The 23068-nt window shown below is 40.0% G+C and overlaps 1 protein-coding gene across 1 annotated transcript; it reads right to left on the bottom strand.

Moving 5' to 3' along the window:
• Window positions 1-1111: 1111 nt before the first annotated feature.
• On the bottom strand, window positions 1112-21434 carry NDUFA9 (NADH:ubiquinone oxidoreductase subunit A9). Its single transcript, XM_065672013.1, has 11 exons — window positions 21327-21434; window positions 16961-17131; window positions 16114-16211; window positions 15831-15922; window positions 12488-12629; window positions 11296-11398; window positions 10538-10605; window positions 10298-10374; window positions 5430-5525; window positions 3388-3454; window positions 1112-1391 (listed from the first exon to the last, which is right to left on the bottom strand). Exons 1-11 carry the CDS (start codon window positions 21382-21384, stop codon window positions 1221-1223), a joined length of 1143 nt encoding a protein of 380 aa, XP_065528085.1. The 5' UTR covers window positions 21385-21434; the 3' UTR covers window positions 1112-1220.
• Window positions 21435-23068: the final 1634 nt, after the last annotated feature.

Below are 23068 nucleotides of genomic sequence, written 5' to 3'. Positions count from 1 at the left end.
CGAGTAAGATTCACTGGTGAAGCTGTATTATAGTAGTTTTGCTAGACAGTATTACAGGTGATTTTATTTAATTATTACACTCAAGATCCCTAAAGAAATTTCACTGGAAGGATAAATATTGAGAAACCACACTGTAGTTTCTACAAGGTAGGAAGCAGAAGTGCTGTGTAAAGCCAAGTACTGTGGGAAACCAAACCTGAGGCAGCTGAGCACTAAAGTAACACTCCATTTTACCTGTATTCCTATCTGATATGCAGCAGGCTGCATAAAGCAAACTTTTCATGGGTGTTCATCACCTGCATGTTCTCCATCTAATGGCTACCTGAATTAAGATCTTGTATGAGTAGTCTGTGGTGCAAATGAAGCCACTAGAAAAGCTGTGCTTTGAATGTGAAAAACAACTCCAGCAACCTTTTGGATACAGAAACAAAAAGTTTTGATCAAATTCAGGCAGATATCTTCCTTTAATCTTAAAGCGATTGAAAATAGAGAGCAATGCTTCACTCTCTTACTGAAAGATGATGTCCCAGCACATTAAAGACTTAGGCATATAAAAAGTTAAGACTTCCTCATGAAAAAATGGAAGAAATTACATTTTCTCACATTTATGACAGGCAGCACATATAATTATTACAAGAGATCAAATGACACGTAGTAACTTGTTTACGTGTCTGATTGACACTTCTTGACCTTAAAAACAGCTTTTACCGTTTTGGTTGGTATATTCTATACTGGTTGTGCTCAGTTCAGAAAACAAAGCTCAGAAGAGTCAATAACTTCAAACCGGTCTTTATCTGAGAGCTCATAAACTGAATAGGTGGCAGTGCCAGCAAGCCCTTTTGGAAAGGCCATATTCTAGGTGACACAGTCCTGAACTACAACGTTCTTCAAATCACTTGAGCACCTACTGAAGAAGAGTGACATGTTTACTTTGAGAGCCAAAGGAGAAACTGGCTAGTGTTAAGACACATTCCCTCTAGTCCCAATCTTCAAAACATTTTAATGTTCAGCAGCTAAGCAACAATATGCAATTTATTTTCATGACCTTTTAAAGAGAAAAATTGCATTTCAATGAGAGACTTCCATAATTGAAAAGACAACACTAGTGAAATATAGTTTACATGATTAATGTATTTTACTCAGTATTTACACAGTTCTCCAAACAAATTGGGTCATACAAAGGCAGTTTAACAAGTGTCAAGAAACCACCTTATCAGCTGTTACACTGGACAGGTCTTTGCTGGTTTTGCTTCCTCTAGCTCAGTGTCCAACCAGCGGAATCTGCGGTGACGGCGCAGAACTTCAATAGCTTTTTGTTCTAGAGGTGTTGGTTCAATACCCAGGTCTTCTAAACCAGGAAGGTCAGGAAATTTCATGTCTGTTGTGTGAAACTTTAAGAAGAAAGGGGTGGGAGGAGGGAGGAAAGAAGACAAAAAAAGTAACTGACTTGACGGAATGAACAGCATTACACCCAACGCAATCATGGGCACACTAAAAAAGTATTGTGTACTTATGCCTGTCACGTTTTTTCTTTTATGGAAACAAAGTAGTACAAATCCATAGTACTAGAAACACTTCAGTATGCCTCAAAACAATTTTCTACAAATGGCAGCTCTTGGGAGATTCTACTACAGTTTTAAGGCTGCTGATTTAAGAATGTTTGCCCCAAGAAAGAACACTGCAATACAACACACTTCTGCATCCTGTAGTAGATCTCATGACCTATTCAAACACAAATGTGGACTCAGCCAACTGTGTGTCAGTCCCAGTTCCTTGACTGATTTTGGCTCAGTGTCTTCCTCTGGAAATATGAAAAGATTCAGTGTGGCCCTGCAGAACTATGGCACAAGGTATTGAGTACCAAATGTAATTCGACAGGAGACACAGATGTTCTGCATCCAGCAAAAAGTCTTTCAGGCTTCAGATTTAGATTCAGGAATAAATAGCAGGGAGATATCCAGTAAGTGTCTACATTTTCTTTCCATTAGGTGCACACTATCAGGAAGATCACTGCATTGCAACCACAGAATCAGGCCAAACTTGTAAATGCATATCTGAACTGCAACTATATACATTCTGCTTTGTCAAGAAAATGTACTTTGAATTACGACCTTTGGTAGGTTGTTTTTTCTCTGTTCACGGTTTAGAACAGGGTCCTGTACAGAAGAATATTTAAGTCCATTACCATATTCACAAAACATATGACCTGTGTCTTAGAAAATGGGGATTTCTCTTATGCTGTTATTCCTTTAAAGGTCTTCAAGAGTCAACCACATCTAATTTTGTGTAGATTACTTAAGGATGAAAAGCTGTGAAAGAGGAACACTCAAGACACAGAAGTGACATGGAGAAACTCCACCTCTTACACTACCCATGCTATAGCTAACTGCAGTAGTTTCAATGATTTCAATTAAACTTATCTCTAGAAACTACAAAGGCAGCTAGAAGGAAGGAGATGTTAGATCTACATCCTAGGTAAATACAGACAATACAACCACGATGCCAACTCTCTCAAGTATGGGGGATGAGTCAGTGGTTTGGGGGGGCATGGAATTGCACTAGGCTGTAAGTTTACCTCCTTTATTACACATACTATCCACAGTTTTTCACAATTATTTCCAAATAGAATAGGGAACCAGTTTATTTCACAGATGGAGAAATGTAACATAGGAATTACTTGCTTATAGCTACTCAGTAAGCAGCGCTAAGTATAGGACCCAGTTCCCCAAGATTCATGGTAGTACCCTATTTCAAATTAATTTGAGGAAAATCAGGTCAAAATAAGTTATTAATACTGCAGCATAACAAAGACATTAGAGTTCCAACTCCGCAAAATAGTTGGGAGAGTACCTGCAACCTTCAGAGAGCAGCAAGCTTAGAGACTGTCAGAGTACATGACTATCTTTGCTAACTTACACATATGCCAACAGTTTTGACATTAATACTTGCTAAATCCTACTTTTTCCTCACTTGCAGTTGGTTTTTGCAAGTTATTCCTCCACCCCCACTTAGACACTCTGAGAAGTTAGGAATAAACATAAAGCTGCAACATGTTCACAAGAAATGCACTCTAGAATTTGAGCTGTATCCAGCACTGTCAATTCAGCTTGTTAAAAACATCATTATCTGGATGGTGTAAATTATTTTAATGCACCTAGAGGTACATAAACTCACTAGTTACATAAAAGCAGGGAGTACATTCATACATACATTTCATAGTATCCAAACAGTCTGAAAGTCTTTATAAATCAAATTCTAGCCACTGAACTGAAATTCAACACCACATGATGTACACACATTTCAGCACTCCTTGAATGCAAAACTAGAACTGCAAGTTACAAACACACAAAACATTTTCCAAGAATTTGTGGATTGTCCTACACTTACCCGGTCCACTTTGTCTCGTGTTAACCATGGTTCAAACGGATTCATCTCAAAGAATCTTGCAATTAAACTGTCATTAGAAAGAGTATTACACAAGCATAGTCATTATCCAGATGCACAAAAGAAAACAAGAACGGGTAAAAATATTTCACACTTAACAGACTGTGAGCAAGAGCATGTTCTGTAGCTGTTCTCACAAGCTATTAATTCATTAGAGTAGTGAATGTGCCAGCCAGCAAGTTCTTAGTTGTGCTTCTGGTAACTTCAACTGTTTGCTACTGAATTATTCGGTCTCCTTTTCCTTTGGAAGGGAATGGAGGAGCAGGTATTTAAGTAAAAATGAGTGTTACCGGGTAGGGAAAGTAAACCTCCACATCCAATTCCACACACACCAAAGGGTTCAGTCTTGCCCCTGCCTTTCATCCAAACTCTGTTCCCTAGTAGTGTAGGCAGTAATCCAACTAGTCACAAAGTTACAGTCAACGCCTCCATGAGAAAACATGCTTGCTGGCAACTAAGTAAGTTAACAGCCACACAAACAAGATGATGGAATCAGGAGCCATCTGCATCTATTAAAAATTATGAGGATTAGTATATTTGCAGTTTAGAGAAATTAAGTTTCTCTTGAAAGAGAATCTGGTGAAGAAAGTAAAACAATGCTACAGCTCCTCCCCAGCATCTTGGGACCAACAATATTCATTCGAGACAGAATCTCTTTCTGAAGTAGTCACCTGGCAGATTGGGGTTACTAAACTACTGCACAAAACTAGGCTTTCAGATGCGCTCTTTTCTTAAAAATATGAAATACTACCTAGCTTAGCCCATTAACATGAACTTCAGCAGATGTGAATAAAACTAATAAGCACCTAAACAGTAACTTTTTAATAAGTTGCTCTGTGTCAGTTTAGCCACGCTGAGCTGATGCCTCTACAACCAATTCAGATCAGACACAACAGTTTCAGATGTTCTAGCATTATTCATCATCAGTTACATGAATCATATTAGACAAACGAGTCCTATTAGCGGATTGGTAGGAGGGCTCTTTTGTAACTGGTGGCTTTTTTAGCTTATTAGTTTGCATTGTACTGAAACTGAGGAGGACCAGCACCCCAAACATTAACACATCTCAACCATGCTGAGGTCAACTTCTGAAATGGCATTTACTGTTTGAGGTAGCTCTTCAAAAGTATATGATTATGCCTTAAGGACTATATCCAGGCTGATTTATACTGCACACCTTCATGTGCTATTACTCAGTAGCTGCAACTGAGCAAATAAGTTTCTACGCGGCCTCTAAGGCCAAAACGTACAGCTACAGGAAGAGCTTCTACAAAGCCTTCGCAATCCATCCACTGCAGTCAACTGAAGTGATGCTACACCTTTCCCTTCTTATCTTCCAATTCACTACCATCTTCTAAAGATGTTACTGCCCTTATAGGGCAAACAGACAAAGAAATGCTTGCTCACATCTGCACTGCTCAAATTTCCAGGACAAGATCTCAGTACAAACTTACCTTCAACCTGGGCTCAAATCACTACAAAGGACTGAACTAGACAGTCAATCAATACCCATACCCACCCTTACCCCAGCTCTGCTTCCAGGGCACCAATGCTCACTAGATTGGAAGAACAGATGACAGTAGCAATACCTTAAGCTGCTGTCGAAAAATCTGTCAGTGCCTACGATCAGTAACATACACGCAGATTTTCCCTGTGGTGTTACTATAAATTTGTTTAGTTTGGTACTGATGTCCCAACTTAGGACCTTTCGCTACTTGTTGACTCAGCAAAGCCATTCAATAACTCTGGAATAAATAACTAAGCCTATTACAAGTACACCTTTCACACACTAGCTCATCAAACACAGGCCTGTGCCTGAGCTGAAGACTCAGAACTAGTAACAAGTATCTAGAAAAAGACAGTTTCTACAATCCTACCATGTTAAATAACAACTGGCAATATTAATTAACAAATGAAACAATCATTTATGCTTCTGTGGTGCCTGGTGGATCCCAAGTTCTTAGAAAAAGAAGGGTCCCACTTACTGGTAGAGAGGACGTGGAAGCGGATACGGAATAAAGGTCCGAAAGGAAACCGCGTAGATGTATTCTACCATGTCGTACAGGAAATACCGGTTAGGTCTTAAAGAAAAAGCAACAAAAATTATAGGTAATTTAGGTGTACTTGAATACTTGCAGCAACAGACAAAAATTTTAAAGTCCTCCACCCCCAAGCCTACCAAGGGCCTGTTTCCTTCAATCTAAACGATTTGACTGAATTGTCATTTTCCTCACAAGAGGAGGACAGATTCTGGCTCTCCAGATTCTGTACTGTTTGAAATAAAGAATGATTAAGTTAGAAAAACATATAATCTGACATCAGCAATGGTAACAGTGTAAGTCACAAACTGCAAAATTGTTTCATCACTGGGTTTGAAATCAAACTGCACAGAGGTCAAAGGAGGTGATCCTGCCCCTCTACTCCACTCTCATGAGACCCCACTTGCAGTAGTGTGCGCAGTTCTGGTGTCCCCAGTATAGGAGATGGAGCTGTTGGAGCAAGTCCAGAGGAGGCCACGGAAATGAGAAGGAGCTCAAGCACCTCCCATATGAAGACAGGCTGAGAAAATTGGGGCTGCTCAGCCTGGAGAAAAAAAGGCTGCTTGGAGAACTCACAGCAGTCTTCCAGTATCTGAAGGGGGCCTACAGGAATGCTGGGGATGGACTCTTCGTCAGGGACTGTAGTGACAGGATAAGGAACAATGGGTTTAAACTTAAACAGGGGAAGTTCAGGTTACATGTAAGGAAGAAGTTCTTCCCTATCAGGGTGGTGAGGCACTGGAACAGGTTGCCCAAAGAAGTGATAAATGCCCCATCCCTGGCAGTGTTCAAGGTCAGGTTGGACAGAGCCCTGGGTGACATGGTCTAGTGTGTGGTGTTCCTGCCCATGGCAGGGGGGTGGAACCAGATGATCTTAAGGCCCTTTCTAACCCAAACCCCAAACCCCAAACCATTCTATGAGTCTATGTATTCTACCATGTCATACAGAAGGTATCGGTTAGGTCTGAAAGGATGGTACCCAGCACCCTTTGAAGGGTGCTGGGAAGGGGAGCTGCAGGGGCAGCCTCTGTGGAGAAGCTGGGGCTGCCCCATGCTGGGGACAGCCAGCTCCAAAAGACCCACCAGAGAGCACAGCTGAGACCCTCAGACAAGAGATGGCACCTCTGGGAAAATGTATTTAAGGAAAGACAAAAATGCCACAAAGGCCCAGAGAAGTGAGGAAAGGAAGCGTGATAAACAGCCCTGCAGACATCAAGGTGAGAGCAGGCACCTGAGCAGAGATTCCCCTGCAGCTCATGAAGAGCCCACGCTAAAGGTTTTTCTTGAAGGGCTGCAGCCTGTGAAAAGGCCCAGGCTGGAGCTGGAGAAAAGTGTGAAGAGGTTGGAGGAACAGGAAGGAACAGTTATGGACTGACTACATAACCTGCTATTGCCCATACCTCTGCACTGCAAAGGGAGAGGGGGTAGAAGATTCAAGAATGAAGGACTGAAGTTGAGCCTGGGGAAAGGGTGGAGGAAGGGAGGTAGTGCTGGCTTACTCTTTTATTTTTATTTTTTTTTTTTTTATTTATTTTACACTGTTCAAATCTATTTAAATTGCCAGTAGATAAAATTAAGTATTCCCAACTTGAGTGTGTTCGGCCCATGACATAAGTGGTAATCAGCCTCCCCCTTTCTTTATCTCAACCCATACATCTTTCATGCAATTTTCTCCCACAGTCCTGTTTAGAAGGAGGAGTGAGTAGCTGAGTGGGCATCTGGCTGCTGGCCAAGGCTAACCCACCACAGTTATATTGAATAAAGTGTGTTTTTAGTCAAAACTAAGAATCAGAGAATTGTAGAATCAGCTAGGTTAGAAAAGACCTTTAATATCAAGTCCCACCATCACCCCAGTACTGACAAGGCTACCACTAAACCACATCACTGAGGGCCTCATCCGCACAGTTTGTGAACACTTCCAGGGACGGTGATTCCACCAAGTCCCTCAGCAGCCTGTTCCAATGCCTGAGCACCCTTTGGGAAGAAATTGTTCCTAATATCCAATCTAAATGTCCCCTTGTGCATCTTGAGGCTGTTACCTTCTGTCCTATCACTTGTTACTTGGGAGACAGACCCCCACCTCACTACAATCTCCTTTCAGGCAGTTGTAGAGAGCGATAAGGTCCCCTCTGAGCCTTCCCTTCTCCAGACTAAACAACCTCAATTCCCTCAGCTGTTACTCATCAGACTTGTGCTCCGGACCCTTCACCAGCTTTGCTGCCATTCTGCGGACCCACTCCAGCACCTCGATGTCTCTCTTGTAATGAGGGGCCTAAAACTGAACACAGGATTTGAGGTGCAGCCTCACCAGTGCTGAGTACAGGGGGATGCTCACTGCCCTGGCCCTGCTGGTGACACCAGTGCTGATATAGGCCAGGATGACATTGGCCTTCTTGGCTGCCTGGGCACAAGCTGGCTCATGTTCAGTGGCCATCAATCAGCACCCCCAGGTCCTTTCCCACAGAGCAGCTTTCCCACCACTCTTCCCCAGGCCTGCAGCGTTGCATGGGGCTGTTGTGGCCCAACTGCAAGACTATGCTAGGGTAAGACTTACATACGCAAAACTTCACACAGTCCAAAAACCCAAGACTATGATACAAAGAACATGAATTACAGTTTGATAAACCCAAGATCTCAGAGATATCAAGGTCTGAGGTTGTATGCATGAAAATTGACATGTACTTCAAAAAGAACAGCAATACTAATGACCACAAACAAAATTTGTTGATAAATGCTGAAAAAAAAAACAGAAACCCAAATTACTGCTACTTTAGTTTGTAAAAGCAAATTAGGAAAAAACTTTCTAATGTATACACTTAAAGGTAGGTCAGCATATTTGGCAGAATTCAAAAGAATTCAACTCTTGAAACTTTGTATGAGCTTCATCCAGGCGGCTGGATTACTGCCTGAGATATAAGAATATACAGTATAGCCAAACTTAAAAAATGTAAAAATAAACATAAATACTGTTTGTTCCTTTACAAATTAGCAAACATCAACAATACAGCTTCACCAAGAATAGAAATTCACATGGAAGTTTCATTACATTAACCACAATACTAGCAGAGAGCAAGCTCTAGAGAGCATTAACATTCAAGGCAGAAGATTTAATGAGTGGAGGAAGCAAAAGCAATGCCACAGAGAATAGAGGGGAACAGGTAAAAAAAAAACCACTAGCTGCCACAGTTAAAACTATATTCCACCACTCAGCAGGAAGTAAAAAAAAAAAAAAAAAAACCCAAAAAACAAACAGAACATACAGATTTAGTCAAGGGTTATGCTGCAGAGTTCCTTTGGTTTTCTAACACTGATTTGGATCTTTGGTTTAGACCAAAGTCTTTTCAGTCACTGTTATGTCCCTGAAGCTGTATTCCTTGCAGTGACAGGCTGACATCCTCGTTTGAATGCCTGACTCCAAAACCTGGTAACTGAACTCCTGGCCCTCAGTAAATTGCCAAAAAATGAGACTTGAAAACTGCAAGAATACATTCAAAGTTTAGCCAACCACCCTCCCACTTGGCTGCAAATAGTGTTTTGTTTTGTGTGCAATTCTCAATTTCTCCTGCAGTTGGTGCAGTTGTTTTTGTGAGATAATGATGAATCTAAAAGCAGGCGCCTCTCCTTCCTTTTGTGGCAGGCAGCTTTGGATACATATTGACCCATCTTCAAGTTGCCCCCAAGAGATATTACAGTCACTCAAATAAGTATTTTCATCACAGTTTGCGGTTTTGCCTTAGTTGTGTCTGACACCTAGGTATGTATTCTCTTTGATGAAAAATAAGGTTTGAAGTGCTGTAGCATTCCACCTGTTTCCACTTGTCCTTTAACGTGACACTTTGTATCATCCCTGTGATTTGAAAGCAACCTCAAGCTCCTTAACCTTGTTGTTATTGTTAATAGTCCCTTCCAGACCATTGGTAGCTTCTTCCTCTTATTTTGCTAGTTTCTAAACAGAAGTTCCTCAGCATGATCCAAAGTAATTTGAAGACCTGCTTGCTGCCTCTTCCAGAGCATACAACACACCTAGCATAGCTACCAGGATATTCTCAACAGCTCATTGGCAGCACTGAAGAAAGTGAAATCACACGAGTAAAAAGATAGACCAGCAATGATCTCTGCTTTACAGGAATAAAGAGCTGCCACTGCAACGGTGCCACAAAACAAACAGAAAAAACAACGCAATCTCAGATAAGCCTTTTGCAAAATCAGGTAGTAGGCACATTTTCAGAGAGGAGGAAGACATGGATACGCATGCAAAAGAAAAAAAAAGTTCACCATCATTTATACCTTGACTAATTAGCACCTGTTTATCAATAAAACTAATGTTCCTTTTAACACATATTTTAGATGAAGACCAGTTCCAGTGCTTATGTTAAGAGCATCAAAACATGGACCTATTACCTTGGCATCTGCCATGTTGTTTATTCTTAATGCTAATGACCTATTCTGACTTGGAGCTTGTGTACACAAAAATATTTCAAGAGATCCACTGTCTCCATCTGTTCTAATTCCAGGTGGCTTCCACACAACTTTAGCATAATTTTCTCCAAATCCATGTTGTCTAGTATGTTTCCCAAGACTGCCTATTTCTTTGTGTGCATGTACATAACATTAAATGCAGTGGGGCCCAAACTAGGATTTTCAGAGTACTCACAATAACAGCTTGAGTCATTTTTCCTCCCAAAAAGGAGGTGGAATTTATTGTAGCTCAAACTGTGTGCATGGATGAAGAAATTAAATGTACTGTGCAGCATGCCAAAAAATGACACCAAAAAGAAGTACTTCAGTTAATTAGAATCAGAAAAGCAACCTACCCAGCCAAGGCATATGTTTTTCCTTTAGCATCAGGATCCTTAATTGTGTTAATAATTGCCTTTGCTACATCAACCACCTGTAAGAAACAAATTCAGACAATTACCAATAGAAAACAGGAATGCATGCACACACTCCTCTTTCAGAAGTGATTTACAGGGGGAAAAGTTAAAAAAAAAAAAAACCCAACACACAGGCACACACAAAAGATTTGGGATTGTTTTGGTTTATTCAGAACTTACATATACTGGCTGCTTCACTGTTTTTTTTCCCAGAGAAATAAGAGGCACACCACCAAACCAGCGCATGTCTGGCAGAAAGACACATACATAACTTGTGAACAAAGTCTGAACCCTTTCAGGTAAATAATCAATGCATTTTGCACTACACCGAGTGTGCATCTATTCTGAACACTGACTTAGCTGTTTTAAATAAATAAAATTGGGAAGAACTACCATCCAATTCCAGCAGCACTGTTTTCAACACAGTTTTCTCAACAACAATGGGAAGGTTGTATTTACTGTTTACTTACAGTGATTCAGACTTACCTCAACTTTGCAAGATAGAAGCAGATTCCACTCTATCCTGTCTAGCAATTTTGTTGGTGATACATCAGAATCATTACTGGTGCTTCTGAGCCGAGAACAGCTCAGGTTGATTTTTACTTTTGAGCATTATACCATCTTGAAAAACTACTTTTAGAGGTAACTATTTTGAGGGTTAAGATGACAAGACCTTAGCTCAGACCAAAAATAGAAAACAAAACTAAGAAAAAACACCCAACAACCAAATAGCAAAGACTAACTAGATTCAGAAAGAATTCAGCCATGAGGTAAAAATTTATTATGTTTCCCAGTACACACCTTCAGCTAATAAATACAGTATATTTCTGATAAAAACATACCTCTCTGCTTCTCAGAAGCAAATCACATTTTCCCCTCTGTACTCTATAGGCAGGTATACAACTTGTACATGGTTTTATGATTTCAAGAGTACATACTTGCATAATGATTGAGAAATCGGTCTTCTCTCCCAAACATCTCAGAGGGTTTCAAAATTATAGCGTCTGGAAATTCTTCCCTCACTGCTTTCTCTCCAACAGCCTATCATTCAATTAAAATGAACACATTTATTAGATCCATTCTGAACAGATAAGAATGCCTTTTCAGAACATAATGCATCCTGACTACAGCACTGAAAGAAATGATACCATCAGTAGCTCAAAAATTATTTTTATCTGGCCATTTGATCTTTGAGATGCTATGCTAAAGGTCTCACAGAACATCCCAAACAGTCCCATCAACATGTAGATCATTTCTTGTATTTGAAATATAACACAGCCTCACTAGTGAAGTGACACAAATTTAAATTCGAAAAGAAAGAAGCCTAACCTAAATACTTCTCTTGTTTATATTAGACCAGAGTTTGGAAGAAAACAGAAGGTTTACATAAGCCTTACTACACTATAAGAACACGCCAAGAACTGCTGAAGTACAGTACGAAATTTCAGTGGCAGCTATCTACTTTCCAATAGGCCTGGCAAATACACTAAGGCCTACCTATACTATAGAGTTGTTACATGTTGAGAACTACTAAATTTTAACTGTGGTTTTAAAACATGTTTATACTGAAAACAAGGCAGAATACAATAAGCTCAAGCAAAACAAAAAATGTGGGACAACAGCTCTATTAAAAAGAGAAAAATCAGTAATAAAAAAATTATACCTCCTAATAAGAAAAAAAAAAAAAAGATACCAAAACTATATCAGATATCCATCTGTCTTTGCAGCATTCTTTTTGGCATAAACTACTTACTTTGCTAGGTCATTGCAGCCTTAGATGTTTAGGCCTGATATCAGATCCCAAACCATCAAACTAGTTCCTCTTTCTTAATGACGGCAACTTTAGATGCAAAGATATTCAAGGACAGAAGAAAGGGTTTTCAGTAATACATGATCTATTTCCCTTCAAAGTACATGAAGTAGTATAAGGGGGGTGTCTAGCTCCGATAAGCACAGTAACTCAGAAATTCCTCAGCTGCAGAAAACATTCCATAGTAAATTCATACCCCAATTTCCTTTGAACAGACCCAGCAGAGGTGGATCAGGGTGAGGGGGGAACGGGACCAAACAAACAAACAAATAAAAAAAGGCATCTCTTGGAAAATATATTCAAAAGGATTCCAGACTTACTTTATTCCTAAGGTATTTGGAAGGACTCTTCATGCTAGCATTCAGGTGAGAGATATGAATAAATGTCTTCACGCCAGCTTCCCTACTTATCTGCGCAATAGTTTTAGGAATATTTACAAATTCATCTTCAAAACCGAAATTTCTAAATCAAGACAAAAACCAAATTTTACTTTAATCGCAATTATGACATTACTTGAATATATTTCAAAAGACCTATCTCGATGCTCATTGTTTCTAAGAAAGTTTCCTTTCATGAGGGACTCTTCAGGTAACAAAAACTAGAGACAAGTGAATTGCAACAGTAAGCTTCAATTACAGCTTTAGTACTGTCTGCTTTTTCACATGCTAACATTAAATCAATATGAAAAATCCTCTTGTCCACTTGTCTGTGACAAACAGAAAACTCTTTCCAAGTGAAGGCAGGTTTGTTTTTGGTTTTGTTTGTTTTGTTTTGTTTTTTTTTTTTTTAAGAGAAGTGCTGTATCTTGAAATCTGAGCAAAGCTGTCTTTATACACCTGCTCTGTTCAAAATTTTGACTTGATTTGATGCACTCAATTACACTACAAAGGAGCTCAAAAATTCTTAGCAGCCTTAGTTTGGTCAGATGCACTGCAGAAGTAGACAAAACCAGACCACAGAATACACAGGTGCTTCTGTAAATTGAAATTTTTACACTGACAGAACAGTTAGAACCATTTCACAGCAGCTGTAAGGGACTTCAAGGAGAAACATGAAGAAAGAACAACTTCACTAACTTTATGGCATTCAAGGGGCCTAAAGTGGGGGTTCAACTACAATCTAGTTTGGCATCTGATCAAGAACAATACAGAAGCTCTGTCTCTAAGCAGAACTAACACTATAGGCTGGCAACAATTCTAAAATTGTTTCCAACTATCCCAAGACTGCAAGAAAGAGAATTAACTTCTCGCGTCTTTATACTGTCCTTGTGAGCACCCTGCTCCATCTTTTCCATTTGCTTTGGGTAACAAACATCTTGTTCAAATGCCTCTCTCTCTGCCCTTATCTACTCCCACAGCTCTTCAGATCCCACTGGAGTCTAAAGAAAGCCTTAAAAATAAAAAGTTATTTTTGACCCTTCAATAACTAATCTGATCCTGGGAACCATCACTCCTGTTCCACACACAAAAATAGATTTTAGAAACATACAAGAACAAACAACATCCCTCCTGTAACTATGGAGTTTTCGAACAACACAGTATACACAGATGAGACCGTAAACTAATACTAGACAAGGAGGAAAGTATTTAATGGCAAACTTTACTTTTTTTGACTGATCTGTACTTCTAATCTTACCTTTTTTCATAGACTTTGGGATAATTACAATGTTTAGTCTGACCTTGTGATTAACAGTGCACAGAATTTATATCAGGGTTCCAGCACCAGCACTGATACCAAGATATATAAAATAACTTAAGAACATATGTGCAATACAGTGGTAAGGTTTGGAACATCCAAAAGCCTTTAACATGTACAAAGATTCCTCTGCATTTGAATCTATTGAAACTGACCAGAGTGACAGATTTGGAGGATTTTTAACTAGAATGAAACTTTTTGCTGTTGTCACCACACTTCCTTTCAATAACGAAGAAAACCTCCCTTACATAAATCATACTTTTTATGCAAGTCCAGACATTTTAAAGGGGGCAGTACACAAGAAATACTTAGCTAAAAGATAAACAGATACCACAGTGTCCTTGAGCCAATTGTACAGGCTTTCTTTTCTTTCCTCACTTCCACATTACAAAGAAATGTCTCCTGTTTTGACAGCAATTAGCATCTGAACACTTACATTCGTAATTCAGCAACAGCGCAAACAATCTTGGCAAGCTGGTTGCTGGTTTGTACATTTTTACCTTTATCTCAAAGAAGAAGATACCAAAAGTTCCAAAACACTTGTGAGATGCACAAGACTTAAGATAATTTAGGTTTGGTGGGCTTTTCCCCAGATAAGCTTTGTTATAGACTCCAACAGTGGGACAAGGAGCTAAGTGACTATCAGAAAAACAAAACAGTTCTACAAACTTGAACGCAAAATCAAAGTGTCTCCCAGAATTATGTATGATATTTGACTAGATGAGAAACAGTGAGTCTGTTGGCAAGCACATATTTTAGGAAAAATAACTGTACACTATGAGACTACTAATTCTATTAATACAATTGACAATTAATTCTACAATTTGAACATCAAATGATGTTCACCAAAAAAAAAAAGAGCAAAAAAGGCATTAGACTTGTAAATGTAGATGAAACTGATATCTGCATTTGTTTCTGTCTACTACAACAGCAAAATTATGTACCCTATAAAGGCAAATCACACAACTAATGAGGTTTTGTCTGGCAGTTCTGCACAAGGCTTTACACAAGGTGGATATACTTGCACGCATACAAGAAAAAAACCAAATGCACATGAGGCTATTACAGGTATTTTCAACCTAAAACAAATACAGGATTTTTTAACGGATCTCCAAAAGGAACTATTTAAAAAAAATTATTTCCAAAAAAAATGCTTATGTAGCTAATAGTGTTTGTGCCAAAATTCTAGCAAGGAATTATGTTATTAATCTTTGGGACTCTCAATAAGCTATTCCTGTTTACTAACATTTGCCAGAGAATAGGAAAAACTTGATCACAGCTTATTCTAATAGGCTACAATTCTTCACTATGCCAAAGTGACAGGATGAAAGTCCACTTCTGTAATAATGTAAATACGAGCTGACAGAAACTAGTGAACCTCTGTCAGCTATAGGTGACAGGACAAGGGGTAACGGGTTAAAACTTAAACAGGGGAAGTTTAGACTGGATATAAGGAGGAAATTCTTTCCTGTTAGGGTGGTGAGGCACTGGAATCGGTTGCCCAGGGGGGTTGTGAGTGCTCCATCCCTGGCAGTGTTCAAGGCCAGGTTGGATGAAGCCTTGGGTGGGATGGTTTAGTGTGAGGTGTCCCTGCCCATGGCAGGGGGTTGGAACTAGATGACCTTGAGGTCTTTTCCAACCCTAACTATTCTATGATTCTATGATTCTAATTAAACATCTGTAGAAAACAGCACATAGAACTCTCTGTCAGAACAAAAGCTGTAGGCTAGAAAATTATAGAAAGAATGCAATTTCCAAAAGCAGATCATAACCAGGACATTACTTAATAATTAAAAGAAATGGAAGAACTTTTACGTAAAGATTTTCAGGTTTGCCTTTCCGTAAAAGCCAAGAATAATGTCAGAGTCACTGCATACTATACACAAGCTGCAAAATGCAGCTACAATGTCTAATACCTGGTGTAAATCTATCTATATAGGGCAGGGGGGGGGAAAAAAAGAAAATTACTTTGTTTCCCATTCCTTTCCAACAAGATTAATGACCACATTGCTGTGTTCCACGGCTCTTCGGATAGAGTCTTTGTCCTTAGAGTCCCACTCCTGTAACCAGAGCATCAAATGGGAAAAAGATGAGATAATATGTAAATAGGCATAATCAAAGAAAGCTCTTTCACACCATTTCCATTTAGAGGCTAAACAATAGCTGGAGTTCTGACTTTGAGAATGATTAACAGACTTCCTTGTATAGCAATGGTATTGTATTTGATCTAAAGCCAAAGCAAAAGACTTACCAAGAAGACAAGTTGCCCCAGGTCACCCATGGGCCGCAGATACATGAGGTCATACTGATCACAGCGATAGGGGATGATTACTTGAGATCCAATGCGACCTAAGGATTCACAAAACAAAGTTTGACTTAACCTAAACTACTACATAACTTTAAGTAGATGAACTTCTGAATATACAAAACTTCCTTTTTTCCCCTGGCAGTAAAGCACAACATAGATATCTTGAATAGCTATCTGCACAGCTAAAAGTAGAACAGAAGTAAATGTTTGAACCTACATCACTGCAATTCTTAAGCAGGGACACACTTGGGTATTTGGCTTGTAAGACAAAATAGAGAAGCGTGCATTAAGCTTGTTAACAACAACAAAAATCACAGCATGTGCTATAAACATATTACAATACTTAAAAATCTGTGACATCTAAGGGTATTTGCAATTTTTAAGTTGTACGGAAAGGCGAAAAAACAAAAGCAAGAATTGTTATCTAAAACTTGAATTCAAAACGGTAATTTCAAAGAATCCCAAATTCCTGGAATGTCCTAATAAGGCCAAAACAGAGCAACTCAAATATGTGTTGTACCTCTCCTCAGAAACAGTTGACTCAGAAACAGTACTTGAACGAGTGTAACTTATTTTAACAACTTTAATGGTCTTCTAAAGCTTCTAGATTTCCTAGATTAAAACAGTTTTTACTAATTGCCATATCTTGACACTTTAACAGACCAAACACTACAGAAGCATCACACTCTTAAGATCCAAAGTGCCTGAGATTTCTAGATTACCCTGCAACCTGAAGAATAAAATAGTTGTTTGTTTGTTTGTTTTAATTAGCACTCCTGGGGAACATTACCTAAACGATTGACAACATATCGTCCTAGGAAACCTGTAGCCCCAAAGACAGTGGCCACAATGCCACTAACAGATGATCGTCCACTTCTTCCATGAGGGATCAATGCATGATGAACTTGGCGGTTCTGCTGCAACACAGATGGTGCTGCAGCTAGCACAGAAATGCCAGGGCCTACAACACAAAACAGAAGAGAGCATGTGACATAAGCTAAAAGTTAGCAGTGTCAAACCACAGTTAATGTTATTTTTCTTGTTACAGATCCATTTTATCTAATCTCCCTCAGCAAAATTTCCCATGTCAAGACTCCTGAGAGGCTATTTCAGAGACATCTGGATAGGTCAGAGGACAACAGCCTTGAGGGAGCTGTTGATAAAGACCAAACTAAGATACGAAAGGAGCAGACTAAGGTTATTGATTCCTAAACAGCAAATAAAGCTTTACTAGCTAGCATTAGCACTTGATGTACAAGGTGAAGCACACAGGTTAAGCAAATAAAGAATACTTGCTACAGGCAGGTCCCACCCAAGTACATCCACATCCTACTCCCAGATCCTGGAACTGAAAGAAAAAAAACTCAGAATCACTCCAGGTGCAGTTAACCAGACTTTTCACCTCAGTCTAAACATATCAGACCCAAACGCTGGAAGAAGCAGCAACCCTCCTATATCATAGCTCTGAGTGAAGGGAAATGAAGAGAAATTAAGAGATTCGAAGAGACACATTCATGATGCAAACAGTACTGCCTTAAAGCTGTTCCTTTTCTCAAGGAACTATGAAAACTTGAAAGCCATAAAAATACGACACCACTAGAATATTCACAAAAATTGACAAGGTCACTCCAATAGGGATTTTGAAAAGAAGAAACATATGTCCTCTCCAACCACGATAGCTAAAAGCAAGGAACAAACTGCTTGTAAAAGATTTCGGAAATTAGAAGTGTTTTAGTGTAATTACATGTGCATGCTCACAGGAAGAAAGGAACAGATGAAATACAGAGTGCATAAACACACTACAGACAACTGACTGTTGACAACAGCAGATCATAAGAGCCGTCACTGGAAAACCAGCCTGAGGATATAACAGAAATCAAGTAACTGACCTTCCAACTCTTAGTAAGTCATGGTCATAAGCATTTTTTTGGAGAAAGATAAACAAGTTTAATCTCACAGAAATCCAAGTAGCAAGAATCATAATGAAAACAAGATTAGTGTTTGATATCAGAATGATGGATGCATTAAGGAACAAAACAAAATCGCACTTGTACATTGAAGGAGTATGTTTTATTCCAATATGGTTATGTGTTACCAGTTGCATTGTGGCATGGTGTAGCCATGATGAAAAGGACCAGTGATGTTTGAACATAAATTATAGTTCATTAGATCAGCTGATAAAATTCAAACCAGAAAATTCAGCAAGATTTCAGTGCCTGAAGGAGGTGTTTCTCCATCTAAAAGCCTGTCTATCCCTCTTCTCTCTATAATTCACAAATTAGAATAATAAAAGAAACCACATCCCAATTTTGTCCTGAAAGGTAGTTTGACGCTCACCTAACCAGAGCAATCACAAATACTGTATTTACCAAATTAATATACTATGCCTAAAAAATATACTCCAATATTACCAATGCAAACTTCAAGTAGGTATATGACTTCCTAAAAACAATTCCTACAAAACAGAGCTAAGCTCAGGAACAGTTAAACTGGGCACACTATCTGTCTTAAAAGTGGCAGATATGCAGGTCCTATCCATTACTGAAGCAGGGACCTTGAGATTAACTATGAGAAAAAAAAACCAAAATATACACCATGATAAGCACCCATTAAGAAATAAAAAATATTAAATCACACAATTTCTCAAAGATGTGCTGGAGTCTAAAAGAAGTACACACTCCTGTGGCACCCAATTAATGTCTGAAAGCCTAACATGCAGTTTTTAAAAGTGACACAATATGTTCATATTAAACTTTACAATACCTCAAAGTGAAATTTTAAGGAACGTGCCAACTCATCATTGCCACATTCACCACATACCTTCACGTTCTGCTTTATCTATCATTATCTATCATTAATTCAACACTGTCCTCAAAAATCCTTGTGTATAATTCTGAGGAATTGCAGTGAAGGTGAAGCCAGTCATTTCACTGGACTTCCAATACAGCACATGTTAAAGCACATTATCACGCTGTGCTCACTATGTAATCTGATACAAGCTACAAAAACATAAAGCCCATACCCTAGGTTTTCACCAGTTCAAAACTCCTGGAGAGGAGGGTTGCTTTTTTATTTTTTTAAATGACAACAGAAAATGAATGCAAATGAAATCACTAGTGTATTCTGAATACTGTGCACAGAACAAAGCCTGTAGCTATGTAACAGGTACCTGGAGAGTGAAGATTAACCAAGCTCAGTACAAGTGTAAGCATAAAGGATAATACTGAGGGAGACAGTTGCATGGTCTTGTTACCTTCATTCTTGTAGTGTTCTAACAACTAGGATTTTTTTTTTTTTATTTATTTATTTTTTTTTTTTAGGAAAAGCAGACTCATGGGAAAATGACCCTGTTCTTTAGAGCCAGCAGCAGCATTCCTTCATATACGCAAAAAGCTACATGGTATGCTGAGATACTGAAGAAGCAAGTTTGATGACCCATACTCCTCAGTACCTTGTTTACATACACTTCTCTTTCTAAAGGTTTGTAAAAAAAAAAATAATTAAAAAATAAAATACAGAATATTGATATCATTATTCATATTTACAGAATTAACACTATCACTATTACTTCTAGATAGGAACACATTTCAGTTCTTACAATACAAAACCTAAAAAGCAACAAAATTTCAGTCCACTGTGAATACCTGTTGAAAAAAGCATTATTAAACAAATCAGCCCATATGAGAACTATTAAAAAGTTAATCTGAAAAAAATTTGAATGTCTTTCAACTACTTTGCAAGTTTTTTTGCTGTTATTTCTGCAAAATAATATTGGTGACTGGCTCTTCTTGATGCTATCACTGCCACACTAACAAATAACACCCAATTAGTTTTGTATTCTCCCACCTTTTTGTATATACCTGCTGTTGCTTGCTTTATACTGTAAGACCTTTAATGGTATATACCTCTTGTTTTCCAAAACTGTACAAGATCTGTCACAAATTGTCACCACAATATATGGTGACGTGCCAAATGACTGCTATTTTATATTTAAAAAATAGGTTTAAGGGTATCTATGAGACTCAAAGAAAGCAGGCTAGAGATCTTCACACTGATTCGTGCTTAAAGGACCTTTCACATGGTGTGGAGCCCTACCAAAATGCACATTGAGCAACTTAGGGCTTAACACAGCCATACAGCTTTCACAGCCCATGTTGACACCTCCAGGCTTAGCAGCACTGCTTAAAGCTCTGTGTTCCTGTATAACACAAACTTGTACCACGATTCTTTCCCAGGATAGTAGGATTTCTTCCCAAAACAGAATCTATTTGTTACTGAAAGTTTGCTTTTACAATCCATATTTGAAGTTTATGAATACTCGCTTGAATTAAATCTCAAATACCCACAGTAAACCAGAAAAATCTTTTTCTTGAAAAGACACATCTCTCCAATTTAAAGTACGTTAAAGTCCTTCCTCACCTTTATCAACCAACAAAACCTGTTTGCCATCTCCCACTTTGTTTAACAGAGGAGCACGTGCCGAATCAATTTAACTAAAAATCATAGAATCATAGAATAGTTAGGGTTGGAAAGGACCTTAAGATCATCAAGTTCCAACCCCCCTGCTCTGAGCAGGGACACCTCACCCTAGACCATGTCACCCAAGGCTCTGTCCAACCTGGCCTTGAACACTGCCAGGGATGGTGCATTCACCACTTCTTTGGGCAACCTGTTGCAGTGCCTCAGCACCCTCACAGGAAAGTTCTGTTTTGGCATTAAAGGCCAAAATATAAGATTTAATATAAGTCTGGTCCTTGAGCATGCTTATAGACCACAGCCAAAATGTCACGGTCACCTAAAAAATCGTAAAAGAAACAACACTTTTAACCAATGGGGCATTTCATTTGCTGAAATTTAACAGTTCCGATGACACAACTCACTGTACATCTTACACTGTACAGCTTGAGCCAGTCCCACCTTCGGGCTGTAAACCCCAGCTCCCTAAAGAGAAGGACAGCAGAAACCCGACCTTTCTGCCGCAAACAGCTGTATCAGCTGCCTTTCAGACGCTGCCCGGAGAGCTCCTCGCCCCGCTCTACACCGAGAGCGGAGGTGCAGAGCGAGCAGGCGGCTAGCATAGTGACACACAGGCCCGGACACGGAGCGCAAGAGCAGCCTGGCCCTCACCACAAGCCCTCGGCAGCGGTGACACTCACCTGCCCTTGGCAACAAGAGGCCGCGGGGAGCCCGAGCGCAGCGAGACACGGCCGCCATCTTGTTTTACCCACCTCCCCTCACGCCGAACGGCGCACGGATAGGGACAAATCTCGTCAGTGCGCCTGCAGCTCTCTGGGAGTGGGGAGCGCGCCTGCGCGTTCACGTCCACCGCAGCGCCATGCGGGTAGCGGGGTGCGCTTGGGTGTTCATCTCAGGGGGTACCGCTGACTCTTCGACAGACCCCCCCAAGCAGGGCTGCGGTCAGCCATATATCCCTGAGTGCTGGGCTGGGGCTAAGCCGGCCCGTCAGGGACGGGATGTGGTGTGGTGGGTGCAGTGTGGGCCTGGCTGGGGAGGGATGCTTGAGGCAGGCTGCTCTGGAGGATGGGGTGGAAGCACCCGAGAGAGGGATTTCGGGGGAGCGTGACCCCCAACTCGTGCAGGTGCATTTGAAGCCCGCAAAGTGAAATACTGATTAATGTCTAGGGGAACTGCTGTTTCACAGGTCCTTGTACCTCCTGATTGCCTGCCTAAGTGGGAAACGAGCCAAGCCTTACGATTCAATGACAGTAACTGGCCACTACTGAGCTGCACTGATTGAAAACATTTCCAGTAACTTGTGCCTTGAATTACCTGGCCTCATTAAATTTGCCTTAAAGAGGGATTGAACAATTTTACAATTACAGCCGTGCAACCACTCTAGAAATTCCTAACTCCCTCTGTCATCCTGGGTCTCCAACATTTCACTGGGACTTCCTCCCTGAAGCGAGTGTTGCTGTGAATGTTGCATCATGCTCACACACAGGGCACTCTAAATCTGCCAGTTGCACTATTACGGACTTGTTTTTCCCATGGGTTCCCATTGCTTTTTGGTCTGTGTGGAATACAAATGGCCATTCCTTTGTAACCTGGCTTACTCCATTGTGGCTGGTACTCATATTCACCAAAAAGTTTGTAAAACATCAGCAGGGTAAAAGGCAGAACAGCCAGGGAAGATTTCTGGCAATTTGAACAGATGCCAAAATATGCTATTTTAACTCCTGACACAAATACAAGTGCAGTTCTGCCAGAGCTGTGGCTCAGCAGGTGATTTGGGGTTTGGGGCAGAAGTCCAGGTACTCTGTAAACTCTGACCATCCCCAGTTCTCAGCCCAAACACACTTTTTTAGCATGCAAGCCAGGTGCACAACAAAGCAAACATCCTCATCTCCTTTTGCTGGCAGCTGAGAACCACAGCAGCAGGCCCCCTCTCTCCCACCCCCAAACTACATACCCACACTTTCTCTGTCTACCTTCATCATGCCTGACAGTCTCACCCCAGCTTTTCTGAGCAGCCCAGGCTGCCTCAGCGCCTTCAGGGAGTCTGGTTTGTATGGCTATACTTAGATACAGTACAAAAAAGCTGATAGCAAACAGCTATGTGAAAGTGGCTATCCAATTCCTGCATCTCACACATGCATCTTGATCCAAGTCAGAGCCTGTTGCTGTGGGGTCTTGACCCTTAGTTGTTCTCTACGGTGGCATAAATGTCCATGGAAAGTGCTTTTATAGCAAATTCTAAGCTTGGGCTAGAAGGAGAAGGATGAATAAGGCAAAGGACCACCAATTAGGAGATGTGTCTTCTATGCTTGTCACCCACTGATTTTAGGCAAGATGAACCAGAGTTCTGTGGCTTCCACTCTCTAAAATAATATTTTCCTATTTCAGCGGTGCTATTGTAGGCATAAGATGTGCTAGTTGA

This window comes from Lathamus discolor, chromosome 1, assembly GCF_037157495.1.
Source record: "Lathamus discolor isolate bLatDis1 chromosome 1, bLatDis1.hap1, whole genome shotgun sequence".
Classification (NCBI taxonomy): domain Eukaryota; kingdom Metazoa; phylum Chordata; class Aves; order Psittaciformes; family Psittacidae; genus Lathamus; species Lathamus discolor.
This window is presented reverse-complemented; position numbering and strand designations above follow the sequence as displayed.